General features: G+C 41.5%; 1 protein-coding gene across 2 annotated transcripts in view; it reads left to right on the top strand.

Moving 5' to 3' along the window:
* The window catches only part of PTPRT (protein tyrosine phosphatase receptor type T), a 1,002,137-nt gene that overhangs the window by 457,007 nt on the left and 518,374 nt on the right, over positions 1-26,756 (top strand). For both annotated transcript variants that reach the window (XM_045528255.1, XM_045528256.1), the window contains exon 7: positions 1,465-1,758. In XM_045528255.1, coding sequence (XP_045384211.1) covers positions 1,465-1,758 — 294 coding nt within the window. The remainder of the gene's footprint in view (positions 1-1,464; positions 1,759-26,756) is intronic.

Below are 26,756 nucleotides of genomic sequence, written 5' to 3' on the forward strand. Positions count from 1 at the left end.
TAACATGTTCTCAAAGTTACATTGCACTCCACCCTAAATGCCTCCCCTTTCTCCACTTCCTCATTCTACTCTAAGAATCATTAACTTGTTCATACCCCTTGACAGGTAATCCCATTATTGTTGGTCCTAAGAAAATATGAGACAAGAAAGTAAAAAATCTTTGCAGAAAGATGTTTGTTGCAGCATTATTTACCAAAGCAAAACTTGGAACAGCTCATGTGTCCAACAATTGAAGAATAGTTAACATGATAACCTGATGGCTTGTTCTGTAGATATTAAAGGCTGTGATGATAAAGCCTGTGCAGTATATGAAAAAATTCCTTAAAATATAATAAGTGAAGGAAGAAAAGCAAATGTACATTGAATCAATGCTTTATTGTAACCACATGAAAAAGGTGTCAGTATATAAATAAAAATTGGAATGGAATGTGGAGAAATAAAAATAACTGTCATGTTAGGTGGTAGGGAAGGGGACATATTTTCTCTTTCCTTTTCTTTATTGTCGTTCCATTGCTACTTTTGCTATAAATAAAAATAACAAATATACCCAGTTTTATTTTTTAAAATATGGGTATTAAGGAGCAAATAACCTTTCACGGGAGAGCTGGGCTGCAAGTGCAGGTGTCTTTCTGCCTTACCTTCTCCGTGACCTTGGTTAGGTGATCTGATTACTGGGGTTCTCAGTTTTTATCTGTTAAAATGAAGGTGATAATGTCCCGAGAATTGCACGAAATAATGCATGTGGGGTTTTCTTGTATATAAGATGTACAAAATAAGTGTTAATTTTTGTGGCGTTGCCATGGATTGAGGATTGCCAGGAAGAGGGCACCGTGCATACCTGCTGAAATTCTAGTCTACTTAGCTGACTGTACAGAATTCAGTGGAGGAGGGAGTGACAGCACAGAGCAGATAAAAGATAACTCAGTGTGGCTTTTCCTTTGACCCTTCATTCCCACTGGGTCCACTGTGGCCAGTGACACTTAGGAAGAGCTGAATTCTTGCTGTGCCAGCATCCTCTCCCTACTCAGGCTCATATCACCATTTGGAAAGAACGTCCACTAACAATCTATATGTTCCTATAGCAGAAATGTTTATAAACCTCAGGCTCCCCTGGGTTTTGAACCAAATTTCACTTCAGCAAAAGCAAGTTCTCCTTTGAGGCTAGAAAGCAGAGTATTCACCCAGCAGTTTTGCCGTGTTTTGGAGAAACCACTTCCTCGTATGTCCTTCTTTCCTTCCTTCCTTTAAATAAAGGAGGTATGGTAGTTCTGGAATTAATACTGATTCGGGTGTTTACAAATAAAAACTTGAAAATTAAAGTGGACATGACTGGGGTTAAAAAGGGGGATTTTGGACTATTTTTTATGGCTATGTCTAGAATTCTGTTCTTGCCCTCACACACTTGGATTCTGCTCTGCAAAACCACTTGCGTCTGACAGTCCTTTGCGATTTCTTGTCTTACAGAGCCCCCCACGCCCATTGCCCCCCCAGAGCTGCTGGCTGTGGGGGCCACCTACCTGTGGATCAAGCCAAATGCCAACTCCATCATCGGGGACGGCCCCATCATCCTGAAGGAGGTGGAATATCGCACCACCACAGGCACCTGGGCAGAAACCCACATAGTCGACTCCCCCAACTATAAGCTGTGGCATCTGGACCCCGATGTGGAGTACGAGATCCGGGTGCTGCTCACGCGACCTGGCGAGGGGGGCACGGGACCGCCAGGGCCTCCGCTCACCACCAGGACCAAGTGTGCAGGTAAGAGCCTCTTCCAGACTCCAGTGTGAGAGGCTGTGTTGTTGCTATAACTGGTCTTCCTCTTGCCTTTCTGTGACAAATCATTCCTAAGTTTCTCTGATGTAAGTGTGCTCCCTGTTGTGGGGAAAAACAGTCAAGGTTTTGGTCTCTCCTTAGAGGGCTTCCTGGCTCTGGTTGCAACTCTGGGGACTTGGCTCTGACTGTGTGATTCTAAAACCCTCCTTACTGTGGCTGTGTCACGGAGAGGTTCCTGGTTCTGAAAGTGTTTCTGATGGGACACTGGTTCTGTCTCATTGAGGACACCAGGTGCCAGTTGTGTGTCTGAGGCTTCCTAGTGCTAGTAGTGTCTCTGAGGGCTCCTGGCTCTGACTGTGTCCCCTGAAGGCCACGTTTAGACTATGTCCTGTATATAGAATATGAGAGCTTCTGGTTCCGGTTGTTATCTCTAAGGTGTTTCCGATTCTACCTTTGTTCCTGAGGATCCTTGGGCTAGGCCTGTGGCCCTTGGTTTTGGCAATTTCCCTGACAGTTCTGACAATTTCTCGTTCTAGTTTTATCTCTGAGGGGCCCCTGGTGCCAACCATGTCTTAAGTGCCTCCTGGCTTTGACTGTGTCTCTAAGTTATTTCTGGAACTGCCTCAGTCCCTAAGAGCTTCCTGACTCTGGATCCCCTGGGGGCTCCAAGCTCTTACCTAAGAGTCTGGGTTGCAACTGTTTCTCTGAGGGTTCTCTGGATCCTACTATGTCTCTGCAGGCTCCTGGCTGCAACTGTTTCTCTGACATCCCTGGATCTCGCCTGAGTTTGCTGGCTGGGACTGTGTCTGGGGGGTGGGGAGGATTGTTTGGATCCAGCTGTATCCCTAAGGCCTCCTGGCTTCTGCTGCATTTCTAATAAGGGGTATTGGCTGGGACTGTGTGTCTGACTGTATCCCTGAGATGTTACTGGCTCTGAATGCAACTCAAGAAATTAAAAGAACTTGGAGTTTAGTTTTTGCAAATCATGTAATTTATGTTGTCTCTTTTTTCACTTTAAGTAACCATTCACTATAAGTACTTTTATCTCATCATACACAAAGAAATGGAGGTTCAATATTTTTAAACATCTTGTCCAAGGTCATAGACTTGGCCAGTGGCACAGTGAGGATTTACACTCAGGTTTTCTGACCTTAAGACTTTTATCTCTGGTCCCCCCATGATAAATAAAGAGAGGAAAGTACCTGCAGCACGGCATGCAGAGCTGGGGTGTTCCCGTGGGAGTGGGCTTCAGGGGAGCGGGCAGCATGGTCTTCCCAGGGAAATGGCATTGCCGACGGCTTCTGGGTGGGGAAAGGATCCATCAGTGCAGCAGCGATGGAACAAAAAGCAAGGTAAAGTGCACTTGCTTCTACTCTAACACGACACATAGGTCCCTAAAACCCTCCACTCTGTGGCAAGTTATGCAGTAAGAACCACAGGATTTACAGGAAAAAGTGGGGCTGGAGGGCTCCCACTCATGCTTCCTCCATACACATAAAAAAATTAGAGAAACCTAGTAAATGGGGTGGCACAATATTATATATGTGAAATGGCTAAGAAATACATAAATCCAGGTTGAGCATCTGGAGTCTGAAAACCTGAAATCCAAAAGACTCCCACATTTGAAACTTTCTGAGTGCCGACATAATGCCACGATGAAGATGACGTTGTTAACGCTGCAGGAAAAGCGCCTACAGACGACATGGTGAGCTTGCACGATGAGCTTGTTGAAGGACTAGAGCAGCCTACATTTGTAACAGGACGAGAAACCATGTCAGTTTATAAAATCAAAGAGAGAATTCTAAGACAAAAGCTGTTGTTAATGAGGCAGATGATTCTAGGGGAAACGTTTTAAAAAGCTGTCCTCCAGAAGGCCTCCTCCTCCCCAGAGGACCCACTTCCTGGTCCCTCAAATGCTTCTGATGTTTCTTGTCCTGGAAAAAATGAAATATGATGCACAGTAACCTTTTCATCAAAACACAGCATCGTAGGCGGAGACTGAAATTCTGCTGTTGTCTGTGGATGCTGTTATCTAACAGCTGACACAGGTATCTGGTGATGCTGCTTAGTCACCCTGAACACATTGTTTTTTCCCTGTATTAGTGGTTTGTCATAGTTTTTACTGTTGAATACCTATATATAAATAAGTGTAAGAAAATGATTGCTTATTGGTCGTATATAAATTCAGAGTCAGGCATGATGGTGACACCAAATAACCCCAGATTCTTCACATGGGTGGCTGAGATAGTGACACCTTTGCTTTCTCATGGTTCAATGTACACAAACTTTGTTCCATGCACAACATTATTAAAAATATTGCATAAAATTACCTTCAGGCTATATGCATAAAGTGTATATAAATATAAGCATAAGTGAATTTTGTGTTTAGACATGGGTCCCATCCCCAAGATATCTCATTATGTATATACAAATATTCTAAAATGCAAAAAATTCTGAAATCTGAAATATTTCTGCTTCCACACATTTCTGATAAGGGCTACTTAATCTGTGCTATAATGCATATGGTGTGTTACCTTGAAAAAGACCTGAGGTTTGCTTGTGGAAGTGGGCACCAGAAAGGTTGTGCAGTCTGTGAGTTACTGCGAAGTGGTGGAGGGAAAGCTGTCTGAAGTTGGGGGAAAGTTGTTCTGTCAGGTGTAGATGGGTGTGGCTCACAACATAAGCAGCTGATGGAGCAAGCAGGTAGGTGTTGGAGGTGTGCGCATTTTGCGTATTCCTAAGTGGCTCAGTTTAGCTGGGTGCAGTTTGCTGCTTCAGTAGTGTTTCTTATATAAGAAACCACACATAAGCAAATGAACAATTTGCATTAGGCTCAAATTGTTCCTTCATATATCTATAGTATTGGAACAACTTCATACTTTCAAAACACGCGTTGTAGCGGAATTGACTGAAACAGTTCTTAAGTATATCAATGGTGTATCTCGGTACTTTGTAATCCAAGTGTTTTCGTTGCTCAGAAATATTCCTTTGAAGGTTATTGAACCATTGTGATGCACAGAGATGCCATTTTCTTGATTATTTTCAAACCAGGCCTTTGGTAAAATTCCTCATTGAAACCTGATTATGAAACTTACTACTTTAAAAGGACATAAGGGTATGTTATTAAACTGGGTAATACCTTATCTCAGCTTTGCAATGCAATATTCATCCATAAAAATAATTGATTTGATCCTGCTGATGAAACTGCTCTGTTTCCACAGGGTAAATGTAAGGGTTTCCAGGGTTTTTGATCTTTATAAATGATATTCAAAGTACTTTAGCGGCCCCCATGGACTTATTTGCTCATGATTGTATAATACATTTTGAAATTCAATCGCAAGATGATCATCTCAATAAAAATTTACAACCTATCGCTAACTATTGCCACGACTTGTGTAATGGATTTTACATGCTGAAAACACAATAGTCTGACTATCACTATAAAAATTATGAGTTGAAATGCTGTTTGTGGTATTTTATTTCAAAAAGTGTTGGTGTTTAAGCAAGTTAGAGCTGAAATCTTGAATAATCCACATTTTACCAAATGTGTCATCAGGAAGACAATCTTCTTTCCCGTACTGCCACTGATGGTGGAATGTTTTTTTCTCATAACTAATTTTTAAGAGAATTCCAAGGGCTGATAGCTATTTGTAGGTGTTGTTTATTGGTGCTGGTAGTCTGAGTTTTTCCCCCATTCCCTATTCTATTATTAATCACAGTGGATATGTACTCATTATTTTACAAAACAGAAAATAAGAGAGTGTGGAGTGTGTAGGGTATAATTTCTGCCCAGAGGAATTTATAGGCTGGGTTAAAATTTCAACAAAACAGCAAAAAAAAAAAAAAAAGTAAAACATAAAGAAGTTGAGCATTGAAATAGCATACTTCATGGAGGGAAAGAGGGTCAGCATGGACCAACATGGAAAGAGACATGCTGTCAGAATAATCTGGAACAGTGGTTCTCAACGGGTGGTCCCTGTACCGGCAGCATCAGTATTGCTATAGGCCACATGTTTGTGCTCGTCCAAAATTCGTATGTTGAAATCCTAACCCTGAAGGTGATGATATTAGGGTGTCGGGCCTTTGGGAGGAGAGTGGGTCATGAGGACAGCACACACATTAGTGCCTTTATAAAAGAGACCCCAGAGTGCTTCCTCACCCCTTCTGCCAGGTGAGGACCCAGGAAGTGAGCCCTCCCAAGACACCTGATCTGCCGGTGCCTTGATGTGGGACTACCCAGTCTCCAGAACTGTGATCAATAGATTTCTATTGTATAAGTAACCCAGCCTACAATATTCTGTTATAGCAGTCCAAATAGACTAAGACAAGTGTCCCCTAGGAACTTGTTAGAAGTGCAAATTCTCAGACCCAGTCCCCTGACCTAATGAATCGGAAATTCTGGAGGGTGAGGCCTGGAAATCTGTGCTGTAAGTAGCCCTCAGAGTGATGCTGCTATATACCCAAGTTTAAGAGTCACTGCCGTACTGTGACATACCAGAATGTTCCTTAGAAATATATCTATTTCATACCCTTGATCCTTGCATCAGCTCTGAGAAGTAGATGGGAGGAAAACTGAGGATGTGAATCCTGGGGCCAAGGTTACAAATCAGTTTGGTGCTTAGAGCTAAGTCTCTTGCCCTAAGGAACTCCCCACCACATAGTTTGATGGAGTCTGCAGCCCTGGGGGCTTCCTCTGCTCACAAGTGTATCTTGGCATTAGGTGGTAGAGAGAGAGATAACTATGGAGACCAGTTGAGAATGAATGGCTGAATATATACTGAAGATTTAGTCCTTTTCATCAGACATTTACTGAGTCCCTTGTATGTGCCAAACTCTGTGCTGGGGACTGGTAAGGACATGGCTGGCTTGGCAAGGACGTGCTAGGAGCAGACAGAGGCTTGGCAGTGGTAAGCTTGGATGTAGCACAAGACATTATCTTCTTCTTCTTGAATTGGCTGCCAGGGCAGGGGGACAATTCAGGACCAGCAGGTGGGGACATAGTCTGGCTCTGCCAGGTGACTGACCAAGAAGATCCTGGGGCACTGGGTGCTGGGGTCAATCCTTATTGCCAAGAGTTGTGGCTACCAGCAGTATCCCAGCCAGTAATCTGGGGTTCAGAGCATGACTCCTAGCCAGTTAAATCAGAGCCTGGACACAATATCGGAGAGGAATCTGGCATGAGAGAGGGGAGTCAAAGTCCGATGGTCCTGGCCTAGTTGACTGAGAGATGAGTGGTGGAACCATCTTCTGAGATGGAAAACACAAAAGACAGGCAAGAGAGTCCATTCAGATCTGACTATGTCGTGTCCAAGGTGAAGGTGTGTAGCAGGTGATGCAGATGTGTAAATCTGGAGCTCAAGAGATATCAGCAGACAACCTCTTCCTCTTGCATGAGAACTACCAGATTTCATCTGACTTTAGAATGAAAGAGACTTCGTAGTACCCATGAAAGCAATTTATTTTTTTTATTTCAAAATATTAAGGAGGTACAAATGTTTTTGTTATGTGGATAGCTTTACAATGCATGAAAGCAATTTAATTCTCTGCCTTTATGCTACTCTCTTGGGATGGCCCATTTATTTATTTATGTATTTATTTTCATTTATCATTTTGTTCCTTTTCCTAAGTTTAATCATATACCATCTTTCATGAGATACAGGTCTGGAATCAAATGTGAATATGTATGTTAAAGTGCTTTGAAAAACTCAAAATGCTCTCTAGATGCCTATAGTGAACAAATTTTGTTTGTTAATGCTATTGCTATGGGTGTCATGATTATGAATCATTATATAGAAACAAGAAGTCTGACTTGTGCCTTTTTCAGGACTTATTGGCATCTAGAAAGTGGGCCATACTATTTTTTGATTCATCACCCCGTGGAAAGTTACATTTCAAAACATGGTGTTTATAGTGTGGTGTGGACTCTCAGAGACTATCTTGCCTAGAACATTGGATAGTTTCTTCCAGCACATCCCTGACAACAGACACCCGGGTATAGGAGTTGGGTCCCAGGAGAGGTGTGTGTTGCCCACCCAGCCTCACCTTAATGCTGCCTCTGATGGGAAGTTCATGCTCTCCCATGGCAGATCATTTCACTGCTGGAGATCTTGGGTTGTTACTGTTATTCGCTACCCAGTGTTAGTCTAGTTATCATCAAACTCTGAATGGGGTCATACACAGAGAGTATCTATTAGGTTCAAAAGAGTAGGGACAGTAAGCAGGCTGCTAGCATTAACTATCTGTATTTCACAGGGAAAGGCAAGGGCAATGAATGCCAAGGTCGGTAGCTGGAGGAGGCAGGTGAGATGACAAGAGATATGGACACCACACTGGTCCAGCCTGGCCCTGCATCTCTTCTGCACATATGACTTTTAATGGCATGGGCCCCTGCTTGTGGGTGTCTTAAAATTATCATCTGGCGTTAGACAGAAGACACTGTCCCTTACTGTCACCCCAATTCTGTCTCCATGCAACATCCACATATGGGTTTATGAGCATTATTTATAAATAAATCCCAAAGATATATTCCTCCTCATCTCAAAAGCAGGTCTTCAGCAACCCAAAGTTGTCTCTCTTATGCCCCAGAAATCTCTTTCCTTTGCCCCCCAAATCCCTGCTTGGAAACCAGACCCCAGGCAGCAATCTTCGGATCATAGTTATAGAATCACAAATCCTCAATCACCTTTGTGAGCCCTTACTCCTGTACATCAGAGCCCCCCTTGGCTGGGACCCCACTTCATTGCGGTGTTGTAGATTTCCAGCTCTCCAAGTGAGACGTGGCTTTGTACAGCTGGAGACACCTGTCTGGTTTGGAGGTGCTGGTTTGGAGGGCTCCCTTCCTATTCCCTCCACCTAAGGGTTGATTGCACGTTATATTTTATTTACATATTTATGGCTTTCTACTTGCAGTGATGTGTGTCTACCTCTCTCTTTTCTCCAGGGGGATAAAAAAGATAAATTCAAATTGCTGGGCTCAATGAAGTGAGAGTAGTTATTAGAATTGAGTGAAAAGGATATGGGCTTTAGAGCCAAAAAGAATCTGCTTTTTTATTTCAAGCTGGACATTTGCTAGCTGGATGACCAAAGGTACGTTACACCATCTCTCTGTGCCTCAGTTTCTTTTCTTCCATCTAAGGGAGATTATAATACACCATTTTGCTATGAAACTTCAGTGAGACAAGTTATATGCCTAGAAGAGAACCCAGGATGTAGGATCCCTTTAATGAACAATATTTAGAAATAAATCTCAGGGAAGGGAATGTCAGAAACTAAACTGATTTGCTTCACTGTGGCATGATGGACCCTATTGTAAGAAGGATTTCTCTAGTTGCAACTCTCTGTGCTTTCTTAGACAGTAGTGGTTTAGCACAGGAGCTCTGATCAGTGCTGGGGAGATGGGGCATATGTGGCCATGCCTGTGTTCTGGAGTCCTTGATGTGTAGTTGCAATGGCATCAGATGATGGGACATGGGATGGGTGGATGGGGATTGTTCTTTTTCTAATTCTGTCTCTTGTCCCAAGTGAGAGAGAGAAGCATGTTTTCCAGATCCTTCTCTCTCCTGGGAGGCCAAGGCTCGTGAGAATGAGGCCTTGCAAGTCCAGAGCAGAGTGGAGATGAGTCCTGACCCTCTGCAATGAGCAACCTTAAATGGTTTATGTGTTCTCTGAGGGCAGTGGGACCCAAGTCAGGGATCTTTCAGTCTATCTTACAGTTCTAGGGAAGTGCAGAGGGAGAGAAAGACAGAAAGAAGTAATTGAAGGTCTGGGAAATAGCACAATGTCATGAAACCAGCCACGTGAAGCTTTTTCTTCCTTTCTCTAAGCCTTGTTACATCATCTGTAAAATGGAGTTACTGTAACCTGGCCTGACTCTGAGGGCTCTGAATCAGAGGTAAATGGAGCATCCTTCTGGGCAGGATGGTAGTATGAGCACAGACATCTAACCTCCATCTGCATTGCCGTAATTCTGGTGAGATGATTCATAAATCTTGGGGGAATGTGGCACGATTAGCCAATAGATATTGAATCACCATCCCACTCAGAATCAAAGCAATATAGTCAGTGGAGTCTAAACACCAATGGAGAAATCTCCAAGACCGTGAGAAACTAGGGAAGGAGGGGTCTTCCGTGTATGCCACACCATGCTCAAACGGACAGTGCTGCTAGAGCAGCGCCAGTGACCCCAGATGGAAAGCAGCTGCAGAAGATGGGTTGTAACTACCACAACCTCAAAAAATGTGGAAAAAGGATCGTAGAAGTTCTTGCATCTCCCAACCCCACTTTCTTTGCTTCCCCTGCACTTCATTCCTCCCCTGGGGTGTAGGACTACAGAAGAGAGATGAGGATTAAAGAAGGGAGAAAGACTGCTTAGATCATACTTGGTTCTAAAGTCTCTGCATGAGCCAGAAATTGTCTACGGATGAACAGGCTTCTGCTAGGGCGTAAGATGTCCATATCTTCTTCTTGCAGACCCTCTCCCCTCATGCTGCACACACAATGCCTACTTGTGGTTACGTTAGTTCCCTTCCCTTAAGCCTACAATTCCCAATCTCAGAGACTCTCTTCCCCTAACCCATGAAGTCTCCTTACTGTATGGGCTGATTGTGGTGTTGGGTGGGAAGGGTCTAGCTGGGCATTTCTTAGTGACCTCGGGAAGAAACAGTTGGAAGTGCTGTAGCAGTTCTTTGTAGAAGATGACAGTACTTACTGCTTACTCTTAGTGGTTTTGTAGTCTTAGGTAAAATTCCAAAGCAACAAGAAAAGCCCTATTAAACATTCTGTTACACTTTTATATTTTTCTGCCACCCCATTTTTCTTCCAGGAGCTAGATTCTCCTGGAAGACAAAGTATAGCAGCAAGTCAACAAATACTCCTCCAGGCCGGGCGCGGTGGCTCACGCCTGTAATCCTAGCCCTCTGGGAGGCCGAGGCTGGTGGATCGCTCGAGGTCAGGAGTTCGAGACCAGCCTGAGCGAGACCCCGTCTCTACTAAAAATAGAAATAAACTATCTGGACAACTAAAAATATATATAGAAAAAATTAGCCGGGCATGGTGGCACATGCCTGTAGTCCCAGCTACTCGGGAGGCTGAGGCAGTAGGATTGCTTAAGCCCAGGAGTTTGAGGTTGCTGTGAGCGAGGCTGACGCCACGGCACTCACTCTAGCCTGGGCAACAAAGTGACACTCTGTCTCAAAAAAACAACAACAACAACAAAAAAAACAAATACTCCTCCAATCTGTCCTAACTTGGAAGGTTGAGATTTGTAGGAAAAGTGAGTCAGAAAATCATTAATGATAATAAAACCTAACAGTGTTTGTTTATTTATCAAACTATCTGGATTTTAAAAAGAATAGCCCCCAAATATGTTAAAATTAGCAGTCAATCACTCGTATAGCTATGAAAAGCTTGGATTGACAAGATAAAGAAAATGTATGACTATAGTAATGAAAACAGTGGTTACAAATTTGAATAACTACTATATGCAAGGCCTGTAGTGTTGACCTTTTTTGCATATTTTACTTGTAATTCTTGCAGCAACCTTGTGGGGTAGGTATAATTTCCTCCACTGACTGTCTGGGAGGGAGATGACTTAGCCAAGGCCACACACTTGCTCAAGTGGCCCAGCTGGGAATTGAACCTTTAACTGGATAGCTATAAAGTTCAATCTCTTTCTATTGTGGCTCCAAAAGTCTACCATCATTATCAAAGCATAATGCATCATGACCACATTGGGTTTATTCCAGGAATGCATTGATGAAAAATGTTGAATACTAGAAAAACTATTGGTATAATGCCTCATATCAGTAGGTCAAAAAATAAAAATCATCTGATCCTCTCAAGAGAGGCTGAAAAGTAATTTGAAAAAATTCAGCCTTCATTACTGATTGGAATTCTTAGTAAGCTAGGAATGGAAAGGCTCTTTCTTATTTCAAGCAGAAAATGTTCTTTATAGCCTCAAAGCCTAAGAGAATAAACTAAAATTAAAAAAAGCTATTAGAATTACTAAAAGATTTCAGTATTGTGGTCAGACACAAAGCAAATAAAAATCAATAGCTACATGTTAGTAATAACCATTATAAAATATAATAAAATATGTCCTATTTTTAAATGCAATTAAAATATAAATACTTAGGAGTAAACTAAGAAATGTGCTGAATCTATGTGAAAATACACATACCTACAACATTTTATTGAGGATGATAAAACAAGACCAGAATAAATGGAGCCATATGTCATGTTGTTGGATTAGCAAATTTAATATTGTGATATCAGTTCTCCCCAAATTAATTTATGGGTTTAATACAACTGCAATCAAAATCTTAATGAGATTCTTTTTGGAACTTGACAAAGTGATTTAAAAATTGATCTGAAAGAATATACAGGAGAAAGTAGTCAGGAATACTTAAAAAGAGCGGCAGAGGGATTTGTCTCTGGAAGACAGCAACATTTATAATAAATGTCATAATTAAAGTCCAGAAAAGAATACTGTATATGGCAAAACTGGATTTTTAAAATTTATATGCATAAAAAATTGCTTATCAAATAGCACATGAGTAATAAATTGTACATGCTACAAATTATTTGGAAAAAATAGAATTCATTGCATATATATCACAATATGCTAAATAAACTATGGATAGTTTAATAACTTATTAGAAGTAAGAAAAACCAAGAACTAGAATAAAATAAAGAAAATATTATTCTTTTATTGGAAGGGACTCTCAGTTCATTAAAATCAAGCAAATATACCATTAAGGTCATGGTTTGCAAATTTTACTACATAAGAGAAGAAGGCAGCAAAAGAGAAAAAAATCTTCTATGCCATATTAAAATTCAGAAAGCAAATGAGTAAACTGGGTATGTGAAAATATGTGACAAAATTGAGAAAAAAGAGATAATATCTTTACCTATAAAGAGCTCTAACATTAAAATGTAATCACATTGATAGAAAAAAGGCTAAAAGATATAAAGAGGTAATTGCTAAACAAAATATTAATGACAAAAGCATATTAAAAATGTCCAGTATTACAGATAATCAAATAAATTCACTTTTACCTATAATATTACTAAAATATATATTTTTAATTGGTAATAGCATTGGCAAGGAACAACAAAGCAGGCTCTTACAGGCATTTCTGCAGGGGGGTTAACAGGCACAGCATATTAAGAGGGCAGTTTGCTAACTTTTGTGTTTTTTTCTAACAAAACAATCAGACCTACTCAAAAAGGAGTTTTCTACATAGAGGTCATCACTGCATTATTTATAAGGACAAAAACTTGGAAATCACTTAAATGCACCAACAATAGGAGAATGGTTAAGTAAAGTTTGGCACATGCACACAATGGAATTCTGTGCTAGTGTTGCAAACCCTGTTTTCGTAGTATATCTAACTAATGGTGTGGGTCAATATTTATACTATAATAAGTTGAAGACATCAACCCACAAAATCGCATATGTAAATTATTACTGTCCAAATTTTGTGAAATGTAAACATACAGCCCATATATCAGCTGAGGCCCATTTATCAATGAGAGCTATACAATACTGAGCAGAACTCCCATTTCAGACGCTGCAGGTGGAGATGCCCAGAGGAGCTCATGGGCCCCTGTTACCTGCCTGTCCTCAATGCTGGAACATCATTCTGTTTCTCCTGGCTGTCCTAACTGGACCAAATGTGCGCCTGGGCCCTTCTACACCACTTTCTCAAAGCTACATGAACAGAGGACCATTTCCTGCACTAGCAAACATTTCTTGGTGTTTGGTGGGACACAGGCAAGGGGCTGCATTGCTGCCCTACCCAACAAACAACTCAGAATCCTCCCTCAGACTTAAAAGTCCTTTCAGGAGTCAGGGATTTTTCACTTCTTCCTCTCCCCTCCCTCCCAGATGGCCCACAGGTGCAGCAAAGCCTTCTCATGCAAGTTCCCAGAGCTGTTCAACTCTCTCCAGACTCTGTTTCCAGTTCCCTCCTTGCACGTCTTTTGCATTGAGCTGAACATTAAGTCAAGTAGGGGGAGGGCGGCTAATTCTGAGATCATAGGCTTTCTTTTAATGGGAATGACCCTTCTTAAAACGTATTTTAATCTGTCTACACTCGTGTGCATGCACAGACACAGACATGCCATGTATATGTGTGTGTGTGTATATGAGTGTGAGAGAGAGAGAGAGAAAGAGAGAGAGTGTGTGTGTGTGTGTGTGTATTCAGGTGTTGAGTTTATGGGTCACTGTACATATTTTTCTTTGTTTTGCTATGCTGTATAAAATTTATACAATTTAAAAGTAGTTTTCCCCCTTATAATCAAGTGTGAGTGTGAATGATTGTTATAAATTGTAAAACTCTGTATAAATGTGAGAGGCTATTTTTATTACAGTTAGTGAATCATTGACATTTTTGGACAGTGCAGAAATAGTTCCATATTTGCTAAGCCCTGGGATGCAAACCTATCTTCAAACTTGGCATTCAAATGGCACAAGAGGCAGTTTAAATGAGGGGTTTGCATTTGGACCCATTTGAATTTGGATCCAGGTTTGGTCATTAGGATGCTGGGCAGCCTTGGGCAATTTGCTTAACCTCTCTGAACCAGTTTACCCATCTGTTAAATGGGTATAATGCGGCTTACCTCAGTTGGTAGAAGTAAAGGTCATTAATATTAGTGATGGCCAACAATGCTCTGTAAGGCTTACTCTCACTGAAATTGCCTACAACCTTGCAACCCCATGAGGTAGGTTCCATCATCACTAATACTACCAAGGCCTAGAGAGGTTACATGCTTTGCTCTAAGTCACAGGAAGTAGCTGAGGTTAGGGCCCATGAAGTCTGGCTGCTGAGTCCTCCTCTGAACCCACCTGACCATACAACTCTGAGTTCCTGGCGCAATGCATAGAACTTAGTAGGCGCTTAGTAAATGGGAGCTTTGGGCACTTTAACTCCCTAAAGACTCATTTTCTCTCTCATTACCGAGGCCCTCCTCACCAGAAAACCCCAAGATCCTCACTGCCATTGGGCCAAGGGGCATAGGATTGTCACTTGCTGCATTCACAAAGGGATCTGGGAGGGCCCACCCTATCCAGAGCTTGGTGTACAGCCTCAGCCAACATGTTTTCAGAGCCAGAGGAAACCTAGGGTGCCCTGCCCATCACTGGCCATTCTGGAATGCAGAGGTCCTGCTGCACAGAGAAGAATGGGAGAGTTATGTGCAATGGTGAGCCCAAACCTGGTGTGACACAGAGAGGAAAATGACTGTGCCTGCCAGAAGAGAAGGGCTGGGGGGTTTTGGGGGTCTAAGGGACTCCGGCAGGGAGTGCTTTTCCATCTGCCATTGCCATGTAGATTTCCCTTGCTAGGGATGTCTTGAATCATTGGAACCAATCAACCCTTTCCCAGCCAGGCTCAGGGAAGAAAGCAGACGCAGCCGCTACAGCCACTGGGGTGGCAGCTGCTGTTTTCCTTCTTTCTCTTCTTCGTTTCATACTTGAAAAAAGTGAAGAAGCAATTTTTTGGAAATTTGAAAGCAACTTCTTGAAAACAGAAAACCTATCCCATATTCCAATTAAATATATAATTTTTGCTTGTGCTTATTCTCTTTCAATCACTGACCCCATTCTTAAGTAATCACTTCCTGTGTGCCAGTTAGAGTCTCACCTGTCACTCAACTCCGTAAAGTAAATATTTTACAGGTTTTTAAGGAGTTTCAACACAGTTTCAATCGCTCCATAGTGTCCCATATAGTCTGATTACCATAATTTGCTACACAATTGTTGAGTATTTCGGTAATTCCAAAATGTCCCCATTGTTCTGCCTATAGCCTTCTGCTCGAATTATTTTCTTAGACTAAATTTCAAGGAGTGAGGTATGAAAAGGTAGAGACATCCTTATGGTTTTTGCTACATTTCACAGATCACTTTTTTTTTTCTTTTTTTGAGACAGAGTCTCACTCTGTTGCCTGGGCTAGAGTGCTGTGGCATCAGCCTAGCTCACAGCAACCTCAAGCTCCTGAGCTCAAGCAATCCTCCTGCCTCAGCCTCCTGAGTAGCTGGAACTACAGGCATGCGCCACCATGCCCAGCTAATTTTTATATTTTTAGTTGTCCAGCTAATTTCTTTACATTTTTTAGTAGAGACGGGGTCTTGCTCTTGCTCAGGCTGGTCTCAAACTCCTGAGCTCAAATGATCCACCCGCCTCGGCCTCCCAGAGTGCTAGGATTACAGGCGTGAGCCACCGCGGCCGGCCCACACAGCTTTCAATAAAATAATTATGCTGTTTTGTGATGATAAGAGCAATTTTAGTGTAACCTAGCCAGAATTGTATACTATCATTTTGTTTTAATTTTGCCCACTTCATAGGCATATATGGGATCTCAAGTTCATTTTATTTCATGTCTATCTGTAGCCTCCTCTTCTGTATTCTTCTCCACCTTGCTCACATGTACAAGCCACTCCAGGCTTTTTTTTTTTCTGTCCCTCAAAAATACTGTGGCCAGCCTCTTTCCTGCTGCAGGGCCTTTGCCCAAGCTGTTCCCTCTTCTGGAACTCTCTCCCCACCCACCCACTCTGCTCACTGCCTAACTCGTCCTGTACATGCCCCTTTGAAAGTTACTTTGCAGAGGACCTTATTGATCTAAATTTGCCTCTTCATTCTCCTTTTTTCCCCTCTTTATTTTTGTTTTCAGTTATTATGGATACATAATAGTTATATATCTTTATGGGGTATGTGTGATGTTTTGATACAGGCACACAATGTGAATTAATCAAATCAAGATAATTGGGGTATCTGTCACCCCAGGCGTTTATCATTTGTGTTAGAAACATTCCAATTCCACTCTTTGAGTTACTTTAAAGTATACCCTAACTTATTGTTGAGTATAATCACTTTGTTGTGCTATCAAACATTGTTCATTCTAGCTAACTATCTAATTATGTTTTTACACCTGTTAACCATCCCCACTTTAGCCCCGACTCCTTGCTACCCTTTCTAGTCTCTGGTAACCATCATTTAACTCTCTATCTTCATGAGATCACTTGTTTTTAATATTTTTCTTCTGCTTGGTCAATTCTGCTGTTGAGAGACTCTCAACAGGTATTTCTCAGTTTGTCAATTGAATTCTTAAGTTCCAGAATTTTTGCTTGATTTTTTAAATTATTTCAATCTCTTTGTTAAATTTCTCTGATAAGCTACTGAATTCCTTCTTTGTATTGTCTTGAGGTTCATTGAGCTTCTTTAGGACAGATATTTTGAATCTTCTGTCTGAAAGATCACATATCTCCATCTCTCTGGGATTTGTCACTGGTACCTTATTTAGTTCGTTTGGTGAGATCATGTCTTCCTGGATGTTCTTGGTGCTTGTAGATGTTTGTCAATGTCTGGGCATTGAAGAGTTAGATATTTGTTTTAATCTTTGTAGTCTGGGCTTGTTTGAACCTATCCTTCTTGAGAAGGCTTTCCAGATATACAAAGGGAATTGAGTGTTGTGATCTAAGTGTTTGGTCACTGCGGCTGTGTCAGCACTGCAGGTACCCCAAGCCCAGTAATGCTGTGACTCTTGCAGACTTCTGGTGGTACTGCCTTGGTGGACTTTTTATTTCAAAATATTAAGGGGGTACAAATGTTTTAGGCTACATGGATCATTTTGTAATGCTTAAATCCTGGCTATAGGTGTGCCCATTACCAAATAGTTTTCATAGTACCCATTAGGTTGTTTTTGACCCTATCCTCCTCCTCCCTCCACTCCTCTCTCCTCCCCCCTGGTTGATTTCCACTGAGTTTTATTTCCGTCTGCGTACGTGTGTGCTCATTGGTAAGTTACAATTTAATAGTGAGTATATGTAGTGTTTGTTTTTATATTCTTGAGATATTTCACTTAGGAAAATGGTGAGGAAGTCTCTTGGGGGAGAGAAGGGATAGAAGCTTAGATCCTGACCTGAAAGAAGCTTCACAGCTGTAAGATAACGTATCAAAGCAGGAGCCCTAAGTACAAATCCTCTGACCTTGTAGACATAATAACAGAGCAGAAAGCTCATTTTGGGAGGAAAGTTCCAGCCCCTTCCAAGTTTGCGTTTGCAAAGCCTTTACAGGACTATCTTTATAGAGCCCTTTAGAATCACTGTCTCTACTATCCTTACAGTGACCCTGACACTTAACTCAGATGATCACTGTCGTTTTACACAGGGGGACACTGAGGCTCTAAGGAGGTAAGTAGTTTTCCCCGAATCCCAAATCTCATGATAGCTCTGAAACAGCGTCTTCTGACCCCAAGCTCCTCTGACTCCTGCCCTCTGTTCAGCATGGAAGGTTTCTATGTGCTGTGAATCTTGCAAAACCAATGGCTTGGCAGAAAGTTGGGGGTAATGGGATGGAGGAGACCGGAGTTCTGATTAATTGAATGTTTTGTTTTTTTTTTATTTGAAGTTGTGAATCCATTTAAACTTGACCCAGACTATTTTATATAGGATGGTATATGAACTAAACACAATCAAATTGAGCCCAGAGGAATATCCCTGAGAAGGAAGAAGTCAATAATGTGACCCTTAATTACCTTTTATAGTTGGTACATGCATTTGGCTACCCCAGTACCCACCCAAGGCATTTGACCAAAGCAATGGCAGCTTAGACATCGAAAGGCCTCCCACAGGCTGTAAAGAGCCACCCCACTATCTTGAATGTATTAGAGTCCAGACTCCCTGAGGACCGACCTCTGTGTCTTGCTGGCACGTGCAGCGGTTTGAGGAGTGAATGAGTGTATATCCTCAGTTACGTGTGGCTATCAAGGTAACGGTATTCCGTATGATGGGGACTTAAGGGTTCAGACTGAGTGGGCCATGGGATGTCTATACTATGCCACACAAAATATCCCTAGAGCATGACACTTAATTCTGACTATGTATTTTCAAAGACATTAGGTAAAATATATTACCTAGGAGAATGCTGAGCCCTGGGGGAATGAGTTATGGAAGCTGTCATGCGAACAGGCTAGAGATACTGGTCCAGATGTTTTCTTGTGAGTTAGAGAGTCTCTGGTGCCTGGAGCTACTCAAACTTCTGCTGTATATGATGGAAAAGTGAAGACCAGTATTCACATCGTAATGGCATTTTGTAGTAACGATGAAAGAAATATGTTTTCATTATTTTTATGTTGGAATATATAGAAAAACACTAAAAAAGAATGTAAAAATCACCCATAAACCCCACCATTTGGAGATAGCTACTCCAAATTTTGGTATAAGTCTTCCCATTAGGGTCCCCCCCAAAGGAGACAGGTACATCTCCTTGGACAAAATTGAACCAATAGGTACATGTTGTTCAGTAACCGATTTCTTTTTTTAATAGTATAGAATGAATATTTTCCCATGTATTTAAGTTTTATTGACTTCAAATAAATACAAATGAATATCGAATTACTCTATGTGCTGGGTATGTAATTTGGTATAAAGATATGTAGCATGATGAATAAAATAGACATGGTATTAGTTGTTATGAATCCTGAATACTAATGGGGAAGATATATATTACATTTACCGTAGATACAAAAATACAGTCAATTTTTGTTATTTGAAGATTTCATATCTGCAAATTCACTTACTCACTAAAATGTATTTGTAACACCAAGATTAATACTCACAGTGCTTTCTCTGTCATTCATAGACATGCACAGAGCAGTGAAAAATTTGAGTTGCCCAATGCATGTATTTCCAGCTGAGGCCAAACAAGGTGATACTCTTGTCTTTTTGTTTCAACTTTCATACTGTAAATAAGTGTCCTTTTTGTGGTCTATTTAGTGTCATGTTTTTCACATTTTTGTGCCTTCTTTTGGTGACCTTGCTGTTTAAAATAGCCCCCAGGTGTAATGCTGAAATGTTGTCCGATATTCCTAAGCACAAGAAGGCTGTGATGTGCCTTATGGAGAAAGTAGGCATATTACATGAGCTATGTTCAGGCGTGAGTTACAGTGCTGCTGACTCTGAGTTCAATGCTAATTAATCAACAATGTATATTAAGTAAGATGTCTATAAACAGAAACACACATAAACAAGGTTACATATTAATCAGTTGACAAAAATGTTGTGACCAGAGGCTCAGAGGAACCTAACCTTGTATTACTCCTAGGAGCAAAGGTTCAGTCAGTTTTCTCTAATTCAGTGTGACTTTATAGAATATTACTTTCAATAACAGGAATCAACTACTCACACACACACACACACACACACACTCACACACAGAGCAATTAGTAAGGTAGAGGGGCTGGTCAGGGATAGAGACATACATTTGGGTTCTTTGGCTTAGATATCACTTAAAACTGTTAAAACATAGTTTCCAAGAAAAGGTAAAACCATGACCCTCATATAGATGTAAAAACGAACATGATTGCATTTAATTTGTAATGAGAAAATTGATGAAGTGTTACAACCAGTACAGAGGAACATCCAACGATCAGAGACATTTGTTGATCAGGAATATTGAAATGAACATGCAAGTGGAAGCAACATTGACTTTTTTTGGGGGGATGGGATAAGGTCGTCCCTCCCCCAGACAGAACCATTTGAATGTCTATAGATAAGAATTATTCTGCATTGCTATCACTTACCTGCAACTTTCAGAGTTGTAAAATAGCTCCTACAGAGTTGGAAAACAAGAAAGCATGTGCTGTAGACAATGCATAGTTTCCCATTAAAGCAGAGATTGTTCCTCGCAGAGCCGCGGTAATAATGTGATCAACCTGGAGAGAGTATGTGGAAAGACAAGAGGAGCCAGCCCTGAGGAGTGCCATTACCATGAGTTTAGGTTGCAAAGAGAGAGCCCACAAAGAAGACTGTGAAGAAAGAACTTGAGCCAGGAGGAAAGCCAAGAAGAGGTAATGCCTTCAGGCCAACAGCAATACTGAGGATAGAGGAAGTTGTCAGCTGTTGGAAAGATTAAGATGTGCTCAAAAAGGTCCCGTTGGATTTCGCTACATGATGGTCACTGGTGCCTTGGTATTAACAGCCATTAAGGAATACAAGCAGGCAAGCTGGTGTGGCATAGAATAGTTGAAAAGGGGTGAGAAAGTGGAAGTGCCGTTTTGATTAAAGTCTTAATATGCTGTTATATAGATATACAATGGATTTTACTCTACCTTTGATTTCTGGATATTTAGGTCTTTTCTAATGTTTTTTAAAAATTGTAATTAATATGGTGATAGATACTATTATATACAGACATACCCAATATTTTTCCTAGAATAAATTCCTAAAAGTGTCTTTGCTGGGTCAGCAAGCATTTGCAAGACTTTGAGACAGTTCTCCAAAAATTGTGTCAGTTTACACCTGCCTTCAACAATGGATGAGCAGATTTGTTTATTTGGATATGTCCATTTATAGCGATTACAAGTCTACATTCTCCCTTTATTCCTCCTTTTTCCTGAGATAATAACTCTGCAAACAAGTAGTTTGGTGTTTGGAACTGATAACCAATGGCTTTTATTTCTTATCACTACTTACAAGTCACAGCCTCCTATTTGGAGCAGAATCGATTCTCTCCCTTGTTGGCATTAACACATGTCAAATATTTGCAGGTTCTTATCTTTCCTTTAGGCCTGGCTTAGGCAGGCTCTGAATTTTTAGTACCTGACATTTCCCGTCCCACATCCATCTCTCTGTTTTCCTTAGGGCTTTCCTGTCTTGCCTCAGCTTTTCTTTCTCTTAAGGCATGGCCATGCCTCCATTCCCAAGGCAAATCCCATCTTACCTGGGCCAGTAGAGAGACTCTCCATCTTTACCTCCCTGTGGGCTGCATGTCAACTTGGCTTTTAAAATAAAAACTCTTCTGCATGTGGTTATCCAGTTTCGATGGATAACAGACTTAAACCTAAGGTGTGAAACCTTAAGAATTCTAGAAGAAAATGTTGGGAAAACTCTTATAGACATCAGCCTAGGCAAAGAATTTATGAGGAAGACCCCCAAAGCAATCACAGCAGCAACAAAAATAAATAAATGGGACCTGATCAAATTAAAAAGCTTCTGCACAGCCAAGGAAATTATCATTAGATCAAATAGACAACCTACAGAATGGGAGAAAATACTCGCATGCTACATATCCGATAAAAGGCTGCTAACAAGAATCTATATAGAACTTAAGAAAATTAACAAGAAAAAATCAAACAACCCCATCAAAAAGTGGGCAAAGGACATGAACCAAAACTTTTCAAAAAAAGATAGAATAATGGCCAGCAAACATATAAAAAAGGGCTCAACATCTCTAATCATCAGGGAGATGCAAATCAAAACCACAATGAGATATCACCTAACTCCAATGAGAATGGCCTTTATCAAAATAACAAATGCTGGTGTGGATGTGGAGAAATAGGTACACTCTTACAGTGCTGGTGGGACTGCAAATTATTACAACACCTGTGGAAAGTAATTTGGAGATATCTCAAAGAACTAAATATAGAAATACCATTTGATCCAGCAATCCCACTACTAAGCATCTACCCAAAGGAAAAAAAGACATCCTATAATAAAGACATCTTCACCTGAATGTTTATGACAGCACAATTCACAATTGCAAAGATGTGGAAACAACCCAAGTGTCCATCAGCATGTGAGTGGATTAATAAAATGTGGTATATGTATACCATGAAGTTCTACTCAACTATAAAAAACAATGGTGAACTAACACCTCTTATATTATCCTGGATAGAGCTTGAGCCCATCCTTCGAAGTGAAATATCACAAGAATGGGAAAATAAGCATGACATGTACTCACTATCAAATTGGTACCAACTGATCAATATTAAGGCACTTACGTGGAAGTAATATTCATCAGGTGCTGGTCAGGTGGGAGGGTGGTGGTGGGGGTGGGTAAACTCACAACTAATGGATGCAGAGCACACCGTATGAGGGAAGGGCAAACTTGTAGCCCTGGCTTGGGCAAGCCAAAGGCATTATGTATAACCAAAATGTTTATACCGTATAATATTCTGAAATAAAATAAAAACCCCATCCAGCTCATGTACCTTGAGGACTTCCTTCTAGAATCATATGTTCACTGTTTCTCATCTCTGATTTCTACACTTGATGGTATTTCTTAAGACTGTATCCTCTGCCCAATTCTCTCTTCATTACACAAACTCTCCCAAGATACCTTAGCTGTTCCATGGCTTTGGCAAGACATGGACGTATCCCCATCTCTTCTGAGCTCCAGGTCTACACACCCAGCAGCTTTTTCTACTTGCCTTATACCCACCTTGACCCTGTAATGGTCCTGAAAATGATCCAGCTCTATTTGGTAAACAGTGTCTTGTTCACCCTGTTCAGAAATCTAGGAGTCCTTTGGAATCCTTCCACCTCTGTCGCTACCCTGACAGCCAGTCAGCCATAAAACTGCATTTGCTCTCTTTATCCCTTAGATCTGCCCCTTCTTCTCCAATTTTATTCTCCCAACCACAGACATGGTCTTTGCTGCCACAATTCATTAAAGTCTTACATTTTATTTTATATCCATTACCTAGGTGTAAATATGAGACTGGGCAAATTTCTAAGGCAGATTATTATTATTTTTTATTTTCCAGTAGACCATGTGGTATTTTTAAATGTAATTTCATTTTGCTATTTCTGTATCTTTCCATTTTTGGTCCATTTCAGTGGTCCTTCTCAGGGTAGAAGGGACATTTTCATACCCCCTTGCTCCTAGGATCAAATACACAATGACATTGTTGCATCCATTGGATTGTCATGCTGAAGTAAGTCTCATGATCACTAAAGGAGAAAATGAATTTAAATTCATAGAACACTAGTACAATAAGATACCGTCTACAAATCTTTCTTCAGTGCCAGTAATAGTGATGTTCTTGCCCTGATGTCAGTGGGCTTTGGAAAGCAACAAGGTATTTTGAGGAGAGTGTGACCTTCCACATTCAGACTCTCATCTCACTACCTACCAGCTGTGTGACGTTAGGCAAGTTACTAAACTTCTCTGGACCTCCAGTTCCTTGTCTATACATTTAGAATTATCATGCCCATCGCAGTGGGTGTTGTGAGGCTCAAGTGAACAGGTATGTGTAGAGAGTCATTTAGAGTGCCCAGAAAGTAATAGGTACCCAGGAAAAACAGTGATTCTGGGGAACTGGTGTTGGCTGGGTGTGTTGGACATGGTGCTGTCCATGAAGATACACTCTTTTGCTTGTCCACACCCCATCTCTGTAGAACCCCTTTGGCCTGAATAACTTCATGCCCTCAAGGAGCAGATTCCCAGAGGCCCTTGGTGTCTGGTGTGGGACATTATTATCTGTGGTTGGAGCTGCTTTCCTGTTTCTCTGTAGCTTTTCTGCAGTAAGAACTCAGGCCCTCCTTATGTCCCTGCCTGCCTGCCTGGGAAGGTGCTTGTTTTCCTGGTCCTTATGCTCACTGTGCTAGGGAGGGCTGTGTCACGTCTCTCCTGGACCTTTCTACCAGCCATCTCCTCCCTTTGCCAGTCACAGTCCTTCCCCTCGCCACACACACACACACATACACACACACACACACACACACACACACACACACACACTCCATGTCCTTGCTGTCATTCATTCTCCATGGGACAACCAGGGTGACCATCCCAGCACAAACCCGGACCTATTTCTTCCCCAGTTTACACCACTTCCGCGGCTCCTACTGCCCACAGAGTGGCCTCCCTACCTTCCCTGCCACTTAGAGCTGTTCAAAAGCTTCTCCAGGCTCCCCGTGTCCCATCCTGCTCCCTTTCTGGGCTCCTTTTCCTCATTCGATTCTATGGCCAGGACATTTCAGGGATTACAGAAATGTTTTAAGGCCTAGAAAAGTAATGTATTGGCCCCAGTGGATAAAAGGAAAATGTGTAACTGAAGTTAACAAGCATTAATTGTCTATAAAATATATCTAAATGCCTTTATATATATTGTCAGATTTACTGTTCAAAATATTTCATTACCCTTCCCCATAACCTATAGTTTAGGTTTCTTTGCAGATCAAGAATTCCCAAAGGAAGAAAGTGATTGGAGAAAGCATAGGCAATGATAAACTATTCTGTTGTTGGGAACCAAATAATGTTGAAAGTAAAACTATTTTTTAAATATCTGAAATTGATTTTATGATAAAAACTTCAATTAACATTGGAGGTTGAATGCAGATGCATCTTACTGTGCTGTGGGGGAGAACTCCAGAACTGGCCTGGCCTGTGAAGACCAGACTCAGCCTTGGGCTTCCCCAGCCCCTTGACCTCCAGCCTCCCCCTGGTCAGCTGCCTCTTGCCCTGCATTTGCACCTGCTGATTACAGGACTATCCAATTTTTATTCTTCTTCTTATCTTTCAATCCTGTGATATTTGATGCTGCCCTCGATAGGCTGTAAGTCCCAAAAGGCTGATTATGTGTTAGCCTTATTTATCTACCGGGTTCCCAGCACATAACAGCCACCAGTGCTGTGAACTGGGCAGCACTGGTTGGTCCTGGGAGTTGTCATGGAGAAGTGGAATGCTGGGGAATTTGCCTTTTACGGGATCCTCAGGGGTAGGACCTGATTCATTCAGATCATTCCACCCCATCCACCTCATGTGAACTGAAGGGCACGCTGCTCAGGAAATCTGCACTAAGTGATGTGACACAAAGGTGGGAACGCACCCTTGGCAAGTGATCAGGCCCCTGACTTGGGCCATTGTCAGAGGCACTAGAGGCATCAATGTCCTCTGTGGCCTCCCAGCAGAGACGAAGGTGAGCAGGATTGGTTCTGACAGCACTGAATGGAGGTTTCTAGGAGCCCTGGCAAACATGAGTGGAGGCGAGAGTGATGTTCCGAGAGAAAACAGGGAATCAGCCCCTAGTGGCAGAGCAAATCCTGAGAGCCACGGTGGCCATCACCAGACACAGGCTGGAGAATCACTGACCACCCCTGCTCTGTGCATTGTCCCTTAGCACATTCCTGAAGGCAGGGAACACCGTGTCTTCAAAGCTCTGATACCCTTGTGTCCAGCAGAGCCTGGCACTGAGCAAGTGCTCAGGGAGGTTCTGTTGAATTAACGAAGGGCTTAAGTGGTCTCACCATGTGGATTCAGAGCAGATAATTGCCCCTGAAGGAGTCTCTTCAAGTATTTTGATTTCATAATGAATGTTTAATAGGCCGTTTTTGTCATTTGAATAGAATAGAAACAGAATACATGGCAGGTATTTTACCTACATTCTTTAATTAAATATTAATAGCAACTAGAGGAAGAGTATCATCATGTTTTTAAAGAGAGGAAGAAGCTCAGAGAAGGAAGTCACTTGCCCACTGTCACAGAGCTAATGAGTGACACCCCCAAATTCTGATTAAGCCTCTGCTGTCCCTACTCAGCAATAGCACCTCACTGGAATATTGTCAGTAGTGTTCTAGAAAAGGAGTTGCTCTCTGGAGCAGAGAAACCTCATTGGGCTTGTAGTGGCCGCAAGTGGATTCCAGACCTGCTCTTGCCTCTGTCCCTGGGTGACTTTTGCTTAATCCCTTTGAGCCTCAGCCTCCTCATTTGTGAAATAGGAATGAAATTTGACTACTTTATACACCGGAAAGAGAGACTAAATGGATAACATTTGTGAAAATACCTACCACAGTTGTTGGCACGTAGAAGGTAAACACATGTTAATTGATTCTGATGTTAGAAATCAATATTGTATGCCCATGTTTTCTTATCTCTGGCTCTGGGAAGCAGTGACGTTTGTCCATGTTCATTAATCCCTGTTTGATCCAGTTTAATGTATGTTTGTTGTCACATGCAACATTATCCCTCTCAGACTTCCTCTCTGTAAAGGCATTTACCCTAATCTCTCTCAATGATACAGACCAAACCCATTTTTCTTGTCAAAGTGTTTTTTTGCTTGTAGAATCCTTTATAATCTAACACTATCCAGATGTAAGAGCCATTTAGTTGCATGTGTAAAAGAATCCATTTGGCAAGTGAGTGAATAAAGTAACCTTCAGTGTCTTTTGGGGGTCTTTCTGGGGAGCTTCACCAGAGAAATGG

The sequence above is a fragment of the Lemur catta genome, chromosome 17 (genome assembly GCF_020740605.2).
Source record: "Lemur catta isolate mLemCat1 chromosome 17, mLemCat1.pri, whole genome shotgun sequence".
NCBI classification, from domain to species: domain Eukaryota; kingdom Metazoa; phylum Chordata; class Mammalia; order Primates; family Lemuridae; genus Lemur; species Lemur catta.